The sequence below is a fragment of the Gavialis gangeticus genome, unplaced genomic scaffold (genome assembly GCF_001723915.1).
Source record: "Gavialis gangeticus isolate Ggan-Ray unplaced genomic scaffold, GavGan_comp1, whole genome shotgun sequence".
NCBI classification, from domain to species: domain Eukaryota; kingdom Metazoa; phylum Chordata; order Crocodylia; family Gavialidae; genus Gavialis; species Gavialis gangeticus.
Window position 1 is genome coordinate 652,914 of NW_017728975.1, and position 9,469 is coordinate 662,382.

The 9,469-nt window shown below is 46.1% G+C and overlaps 1 protein-coding gene across 3 annotated transcripts in view; it reads right to left on the bottom strand.

Moving 5' to 3' along the window:
* The window catches only part of EML6 (echinoderm microtubule associated protein like 6), a 404,089-nt gene that overhangs the window by 85,788 nt on the left and 308,832 nt on the right, over positions 1 to 9,469 (bottom strand). For all 3 annotated transcript variants that reach the window (XM_019508035.1, XM_019508018.1, XM_019508025.1), the window contains exon 18: positions 2,646 to 2,848. In XM_019508035.1, coding sequence (XP_019363580.1) covers positions 2,646 to 2,848 — 203 coding nt within the window. The remainder of the gene's footprint in view (positions 1 to 2,645; positions 2,849 to 9,469) is intronic.

Consider the following 9,469-nt stretch of genomic DNA (forward strand, 5'->3'; position numbering starts at 1 on the left):
CTCGCTCTCATCAGGCTGCATTCTTGCCTGCGGGCCATGGACAGGGCTGGGCTAAGACAGGCGCCAGCCTTGGGGCAGGGATGGGGGAAGGCACAGGCCTAGAGGGGCAGGTGACAAGGGGATGTGTGGCAGGGGGCACATAGTGGGGGGCAGGCATGGTGGAGACAGGCACAGAGAAATAAGGAGCAGGTCCTTTGCTCCCTGTCACTGGTTTCTCAGCCACGGCAGTTTGCGTGGGGTGAATTTAAGACAGCCTTCTACTAATTAGAGTCTATACATGGAAAATTATAACAAACTAGCAGATTGGCCATCAAGAATGATGGGGGGGCGGGGACAGAGGCCTGCGTCTGGCCCCCTCACCTTGGGCTAGGACTGGTCCCTGCCTCCCCCACCCACTTTGGGCCAGAGCTAGGGCCATTTCCCTGCTCCCCCCTGCCACTTCAGGCTGGAGCCGGGGCCAGAGCTGGGGCTGGGGCCAGTGCTGCTGGTCTCGTCCCTAGCTCCGTCCCTTCCATCACAGTGGCTCTCTGGTCCCTGTTGTGCTCCTCTGCCTCCAAGGAGCAGGGTGGGGGAAGCCAGGCCGGCTCTTCTGGCCTGCCCCTCTCCCCTGCTCCGACCCCTCAGTCCCTGCTGTCATGGCGGCACTCCACCATTTGTCTCTGTCTGTCCAGAGCACTCTGATCGGCTGCTGAGGCAACCAATCAGAGTGCATATAAAGCATTACTGGACAGACAGACTAAGGCTTTTATAATATTAGAATATATAATTTTACATGTATATTATTTAACTATATGGGGGCAGGGGGTTATTTTAAATTCAAAGTTCTCTTGAATTGGTAAATATACTATTTTAAAATTTTTATTCTCAATGACTCCAAAGATGAGGAAATGAGAGAAATTCATACCCAGTGAATTTGAACACTGTATATTTACAGTTATGTATTTCGAATAAGCTAGAAAAGATACTGATGGACTGATACATAAGATCCCATAATTAAGACTACATTATTATAAAACACTGTAATTTATTATTGTTAATTCTGTATTTTTAGCCACTTTCAACATCACCAATTGTAATCTGGGCTTCCTTTACAGAAGTTTCTTTTCCCAAAATGCATTCATTACAATATATGTACAATACTTATGATATGAGTGCCTTTTATAAATATAGGGCAGAATTCTGCTTCCTTTTGTTCATCTAAGTGGCAGTTTCCTAGCCATCTATTTGGCTGTTTTTGGCCTTCAGTTTATGCCCTGGATACATAAGCTTGTGTGTGTTGATGAAATATGTATAGTATGAATATGCGCCAGCTAGGCACATATGCAGCTAATATACATGCATACCTGAGCATAAGACCCAAAAAAGAGGTAGGAGGATAAGGGTCCTCCCATATTTTAGTTCTACCAGCTAAGTGTGTAGAGCACTTTTCTAGAGACACAAGTTTTATGCCCCTTCTTTACTCAGAAGGGGTTTAAACCTGTCTTTCAAACTTCCCAGTATAGTGCTTTAGCCATCACAACACAGGTTACATATTAGCACTGCCTTTTTTGGTGCTCCTTTTGAAGTGAAGTCACTGCATATAAGTGTCATTGAAAAAAAATGTATGGAATGCAATGGGAAAGTTTCTTCCCCATGTAGAGGGTAGTAGCCAGGCAAGAACTTAGGGCTTGCTCCTCTTCAAGGCAGCATTGATTTTACCAAGCCACATACCTTGTGAATTACTTGCTTTTCCATGGCTCCACATACCTCCTGCTCTTGGCTGCCTAGGGACCAGATTCAAAACTAGTGCTGGAGAGGGCACTGGATAATGCATAATCAGTGATATGGTAGTTAGAGCACTGTGCTGGGAAATCAGAAAGATGCAGGGCAAACCTCTCTGGATAAGGGACTTAAAATCTCTAGCCTCCTGGGCAAGTACCCTAACCGCTCTGGTACTGGGACTAAAACAGAAGGGGTCTTCCTCAGTCTAACACCAGGTAGACATGGGATTCTGGCCACATGTATTTTTGAGACTTAGACACAGGCATGGGCAGATCTTGGGGGCAGTATGGTTGCAGGTCCCTTTGGCTGTACAGTGCACATGCAGCAAGCTCTTTGAGCTGTTTGGCTTGGGAATACATCTCCTGGCCAAAGTTGCCACTGGTACAGATCCAAGAACCCAGGGGGTAAATGTCACTGCTTGTCCTCTAATCCTCTTGCTTGCCGGTCCTTTAACTCCCTTGCCTGCTGTCAAATTCAGCTGCAGTGGAAAGGGTGGCAGGAAGTGGCCAGGAGCTGTGTTGATAAGCTGGTGAGCACAAAGAGCTCACTACTCATGCACTGCCAATGCGGGCGGGAGGGCAAGCGGGGTATAGTTACCCTCCTGCCCTGCCTCCTGGATACACCCACATGTCTAAAAGTGCACACATGTAGCTGCATATGCATGCAGCCAGTGCATACTATATTACTAATGTTCAGTCTATGAATGCCCACTTACGCTGCAGGGGTAACAGATCCATGCTGCAGGGGTAACAGATCTGTAAGCCTGTGTATAAGTGTCATTTCTGGTGCACACGGAAACAGAATTTTACCTATAGTGTGTAGCTATCCACTTTCAAAATCCTGAACTGGAGTGAAAACAATAGACAGTAGCAGGTGATGAATACCTTATCCAATGCATGCATAGCAAATACTGGTCCGTCATGGGCTTTCACTGTCTTAAGTAACAGTGTGTCTTTCCAAATGTAAATGTCTCCAGTAGCAGCTCCAGAGAATACTAGGTCTTCTATTCGCCCATAGGAAACACTCATCATAGTTTCCAGTTTTCCAATATTTCCAAAGGTCCCTCGTTTAGATGTAAAGCCCCCACCTGTAATGTAAACAAAGTTAAGCTTCATGGTGTTTTCATTTTGACCTTGAATGTTCCAAAATGAGTCACAGTCATAGAGAAGCAGAGCTGGATGGGACCTCCAGTGGTCATCTGGTCCTACCTCCTGCCTGAGGCAAGATCATCCCTATCCAAACCATTCCATACAACCATAATCTAAACTCTACATAAGACTACATAAGACTACCTTCAACCCTGGTGTCGCAGAGTGACGAAAGTAAAGGGATGGAGACCCCTTTCCCAGGGCCCACAGCCAAAAGCCCTGTGACAGGGAATACTTACCTGGTACAGGCACAGCAATGAAGATCAGGAAGATCTGGAGGAGCCACCTGTGCGCTTCATCAACCATTTACTTGTGCGGCTGGGACTGGCATGGGATGATGATGTCATCAGGCAGCACCAGCAGTGAGCTTTAAAAGCCAGCTGCCGGGAAGGAGCCGGAGAGCAACAGCTTGGAGGCAGCTGTGTGCTCCCAGCTGGTACACCTGGTGCTGCCTCAAGTCAGGGACATACAGCCGAGTCCTGAAGAGAAGCTTACTTGCCAGCTGAGTGACACCCAGCAGTGGACAAGGGAAGGACACCAAGGGACTAACTCTTGATTTACATGCAAGGATGCGTGAGTAGGGAGGAGAGATTGCTACCTCCCTGATTCATTTCTTTTTCTGTTTCCTTTGTAATTTCATGTTACCCCTGGGGTGAGAGACAGCGGTCATATTTATTACTCCTGGGGCTGAGGGACCAGGGGCCTTCAAGGACTCCGGGTAGAGGACCAGAATGGCTTGACTGGCTTGACACAGCTGTAAGGATGGAGAGTGACCTCCTGTGTATGCTGAACACTCTATAGGCTGAACATAGGAAGAAGAACCACCATCCTGCAACCAGTGTGGTTCTAGATGCTGTGCCCCTAAAAGTCCATTGAAGGCCAGATTGGGGCCACACCACATGGACTGGCATTTGAGAGAGCTCAAGCAATCTGCCATATGGCTAAGTCCATCAGCTTGGCACATGGAAGGGGTGTAGGAGAGGTGGAGCCCCAAGGACGTCTGCAGGTGACATCTCCGAGCAAGTACTAGCCAGATGGGAACCTTCTACACTTCAACTAGAGATCAAGACGTGGCAAATGAGTATCAGGGGCTTCCCTTGGGAGGTGATGCAAGTAAGACCAGCTTTGAAAATCGAAACATTTTGAAACTTTTGAAATGTTTCAAGTGCCCCTGTTTCATTTCAAAGCTGTTTTGAAGCCCTTTGCTTCATTTCGATTGTGCTGTTTCAAGCTCAAAATGCATTGAAACAAAAGACCCAGTGAAATTTCACATGGTCCTAATGGGAACCAATGTCCTGCTTCTTTAAAATGCTAATGTCCTGCTTCTTTAAAATGTTGTCAACATATGCTCAATGTGTTTTGGGGAGAGGGCCATGCCTGTCACTACAGAAAAAGGCAAAAACCCCAACAGTCTGCACCAATCTGATCATGAGGTAAAATTCCTTCCTGACTCCAAATATGGTGATCGGTCTAACTGTGGTGATTCTCTAGCCAGAGACCTTAGGCTTTGCTCCTAGCAGGAACATTGGCACACCCCAGTTGAACTCCCCAGCCTTAGAGGTAGCCAACACAGCTAAGAGGGAGGGGGAGGAGTAGAGGCAGGAACAACCAGCGAAACCCAGAAGCCTGGGAAATAACCATGGTAGAAAATAGGCATAGCTATGCCTTGATCATCCCTAACCAGTGGCTGTCCAACCTCTTGAACACCTCCAGTGATGAAGAATCCACAGCTTCCCTAGGCCGTCTATTCCACTGCCTCACTATTCTCACAGTGAAGAAGTTTTTCTGGATATCCCACTAAATTTACTTGCTGCAACTTCAAGCCATTGGTCTGCATCGTCCTCTCTGCAGCAAGAATTAAAAGGTGCTTTCCATCTTCTTTATGGCAGCCTTTCAAGTATTTGAACACTGCTGTCACATCCCCTCTTAAGCACCTTTTCCACCAGCTGAACATGCCTAGCTCCTTTAGCCTTCCCTCATATGACTTGCCTTTCAAGCCCTTGATCATTTTTGTTGCCCACCTCTGGACCCTCTCTAACATCTCCAAATCATTTTGAAAATGTGGAGAACAGAACTGCACACACTACTTCAGATGAGAACTAACCAGGTGCTATCACCTCCTGTGTCTTTCACCTAATGCTTCTATTGAAGCAGCCCAAAACTGCCTTCATGTTTGTGCAGCTGCATCACACTGCACACTCATATTGAGTCTGTGGTCTACCAAGACTCCCAAAAATCCAGTCCAAGCCACCTCATGTAAATGTAAAAGGACCAGCTGCAATAGAAATTTTCATGGCATGATTACAGTGCCAGAGCTGTGCACAGGTATCACAGGTAATTATTTTGAGCTGCTAAAGTGTTCTGGTGAGAAAAAGTAAGGGCTTGGTTGGCAGAGCATGTGCTACATAGATTAACCTGCCAAATTCCCTTTTCCTCTTTTGAGACTGTCATCTCACTCACGGGTGCTAAACCTGCATCCCGGAGGCCCAATCTAGCCCACAGAGCTGGCCCGTGGGGCTCCACAGAGATCTGGAAATTTGGTGGCAGTATTAAGTGCTGCTCCACTGCTGCCAAAATTCTGGACCTCTGGAGAGTCCTGTTGTCCTTGCATGTGAGATCATGCCAGGGCATAGCTGGATCCAGACATGTGGGTTGGGCCTGGGTGCTAGATTGCATCCATGGATTGACCTTGCATACTGACCACATAAGGGATCTATGGGCCTCCCCTGAGCCATACAATGGTTGGGTGCCATTGGTCTTACTCATGCTGAGAAACTATTAACACCAGAATAAATCCTATTTGTTTCAGCAAGACGATTTTTGGAGTATACATACTACTTAATGCGAGTAAGTGTCAGACAGCATGGCCAATAGAAGAGCTCTCTGGCAGATAAGCGAAGATAAAATCCTCCCCCTCTCTGTGCAGAATTGTTCTTTGGTGATGTCCAGAATCCCTTGAAGTGCATACATGTATTATAGAAATAATTAAAAATAGTGTAAACTTGAAAATACAAGAAAAAATTCTTGTTAATCTGGAACTGTTTTGGCCTTCTAAGCAAACATGTGAGGACAGTCAATGGGTAAACCTGAACTAGCTTCAGTCCCATCTTTGTGTGTCACACACATTTAAAATTCCTAAAGAACAGATCCCTACTCAGAAACCAAGGCTACATAATGTGCTCTTACTGCAAAGTTTGACAGTTCAGTCCATACTGAAAGTCATTCCCACAATATATAAAATGTGCTTACTCATAAAATTTGCTTTGCAGAACATTAACATGTTCTTAACTGAATGGAAACTGATAAAAACCTGGTAAATCTTATATAGTCATAGTGTTATATCATAATATGGAGTTATGATGATTTTTTGGCCAGTGAAGTACATCTAAATCACAACTTTATTTCTGCAAAACATCTGGTTTTCATTTTCCAGATAAGGAGGTATTTTGAAGTTACTCCCAAGCCCATCTGTTCAATCTGGCATTTGACTCCAGGCTGCCAGATCTCTCTGATGACAAAAGAAAATTCTATATAGAAAATCTGAGGGTTACTAAAGAGTTACATCTGTACATGAAACTAAGATACTATCACTTTTATCTGTGCTGCCTGAGGTCCCTAACAAGTTTCTAAACTACCAGCTGGCTTCCTTATGGGAAAGCTCACAGAAGTTGTGTCTGTGTCTGGCTAAATTATTTAGCTGTCACAAGAATACATCTTTTTCTGAAAGTCAAACAGACACACTCATTGGAGCTTCTAACATGATGATTAGTGTTAATACGGCTATTAGTTGGCTTCCAAAGAGTCATACAAGAATGTGGTGACATTAACTAAAACAGAAGTAGGTTTGGTAGTTCCACAGTATTTGATGATAGAAACGTCAGAAGGACTGAGACTTTTGAGGTATGAATGAATGGTAATCTTAAATTAGAGGGAACATGGTACTGTCCTAGTACTTGGAAGAGCTTGGCTCAGTTTTCTGTTTTGACAAACTTCGTGAATGATCTGGAGAAAGACACTTAAGGCAGAATCCTTTACTTGCCCAAAGAGTAATTCCCCAGTCACACATTTCTGGCTTTTATGTATAATTAACTTGTGACACAACACAGGGTATACTGACACCTTCAGAGGGGTCCTTCACTCCATACCGCTCTTCACTGTTTATTGCTTGGTAAGCCTGTGCGAGTTGGTAGCAATCCAATCTGGCTTCAGATCCAGCTGCTTTGGATGCCAGGGATCCGATCCGGAGCTCCGGGCTGGGTTTCTGCCTCGATCCAGCCGAAGCGGCTCCAAAGCTTCGGAGCCACCTCGGAGATCTGGCCGTAGGGTATAATGGGGGAATCAATGAAATATCTATAACTTTGTTGTTTTTTGTCTGATTTGGATGAAACTTGCAGGGATGGTAGCTTATACTGAGAGCATGAAACTTGCCAAGCATCAAAAAGATTGGTGCATGGGTTTGGGGGTAACTGTACCCCAAATTCCTGAAAGCCAAACTCCTGTCCCATCTGTGTTACAACACAGGGGGGTGAAAACTGCAGGGGTCGTAGCTCTTACTGAGGCCACAAAGCCTGCCAAGTTTCAAGAAGATCAGTGCAGGGTTTTGGGGGGACCTGCACCTCAAGCTGCGGACAAGCAAAACTCCTGCGATGGGTGACACTGTGTGTGTTACGGCGCAGTGGGGTGACAGCTGCAGGGATGATGGCCCCTGTTGAGGCCACTAATCCTGCCAGCTGTCGAGGAGATCAGTCCAAGGGGGTTCTGGGGCCCTGCACCCCTAGCTGCTGACAGGCAAAACTCATGACATGGGTGTTTGTGGATCTGACTGTGTTTGTCTTGGGGCGGTTGATTGTCTGTATTGATTCTTTCCTCTCCTTAGTCTGGTTTTGTAGGTGCTAATTGGTGGCAATTAACTGGCTACATTAGCTAGTAGCTTAGCAGCCAGGCCTGCAGTAGTGTCTCCCCAAGACAGAGGCAGTCAGTTCCACAAGCACCCACGGCACAAGTTTTGCCTGTCAGCAGCTAGGGCTGCAGGGCCCCAGGACCCCCCTGCACCAATGTTCTTGAAGCCTGGCAGGCTTCATACTCTCTGCAGAGCCTACCACCCCTGAAAATTTCATCCAAATTGGACAAAAAACAACAAAGTTATAGATATTTTATTGTTTTCCCATTATACCCTATGGCTGGATCTCCGAGGCAGCTCGGAACCACTTTGGGAAGCTGAACGAGGCCAGTGCTTCAACCCGGACATGCTGCTTCAGACCCTGAAGCGTCCGAAGCTTCTCTGGATCTGAAGCTCTGTCCGAAGCCTCGCACAGCCCTACTGCTTGGCCACTGAGAATAACCTGAGATGTCTTACAGGGACCAACTCCTTGGCCCAGGGTACCTCACCTCTTTCTGTCTTACACATGTGTCATCAGCTTTTAGCAGAGATTATGCCAGATAAAAAAAATCACACCTTTTACCCAACCTGTCCTAAAAATGACACCTTTCCTCCACAGAAGAGACTTGCCTGCATAGTCAAATACTCTGAAATAACACTTAAAATGAACAATAAGAAATGGCAAAAAAGTTTATTACATAATCAGGAGAAACCATAAAAATCAGTACCTCTAATGTTAAGTACAGACAGAGATATGGAAACTCAACAAACAAATTAACATAAAAGAAATATGATTTGATTTCACCTCTACCTTTTACCCCTAAAAATGCAGATTCTAATTCAGATCCCCCATCAGAATTTTCTAGCAGCAGCTTGCTAGCTTGCACTGTCCAGTGTCCAGCTAGGCCAGATGGGGGACTAAGTTGTATCAGTGCCCCCAGAATTTTTAGACAAAGGCCTGCTGCCATGGTAACTCTTAAATACTTGTCCTTATCTATTTATTTGCATACCTGCTTCCATTCAATTTTTGGGGAGTATAAACGAGGCATATAACTGCCCCCCTCCCCTTCCCACCATGTATATCTGTTTGACAAGTTAGGTATGTTTCCTTATTCAGTTAAGTCTAACAAATAAGAAGTCCTTTTTTAAATAAATAGGGGGTAAAAAGAAGGTCCCGGGTAATGTGGGACCCTTACAGGACGCGTTGGGAAATTTGGTCGTCACACCAGACAGCAAAGCTAACTTGTTTAACGATTTCTTTGCCTCCGTCTTCCTAAGTAGGGACCAGAACAGCCACCTCCCTGCTGGGCCCCCCTTGGGCCCCGGGGAAGGCACACCTGGGCCAAGGGTTAGTGAGGATTTAGTTAGGGAGCTTCTGGAAGGGCTGGACGTATTCAAGTCAGCCGGTCTGGATAATCTCCACCCTAGAGTTCTAAAGGAATTGGCTGAGGTCATTGCAAATCCCCTGGCATGGCTTTACGAGCACTCGTGGTGCTCTGGAGTGGTGCCGGAGGACTGGAAGAGGGCCAACGTGGTTCCCATCTTCAAAAAAGGGAGGAAGGAGGACCCGGGAAACTATAGGCCAGTTAGTCTTACCTCGATCCTAGGCAAGCTGTTCGAGAAAATTATTCTGGCACACATCCAGGAGGGGCCAGCAGGGGACTGCATGCTTAGGGGCAAC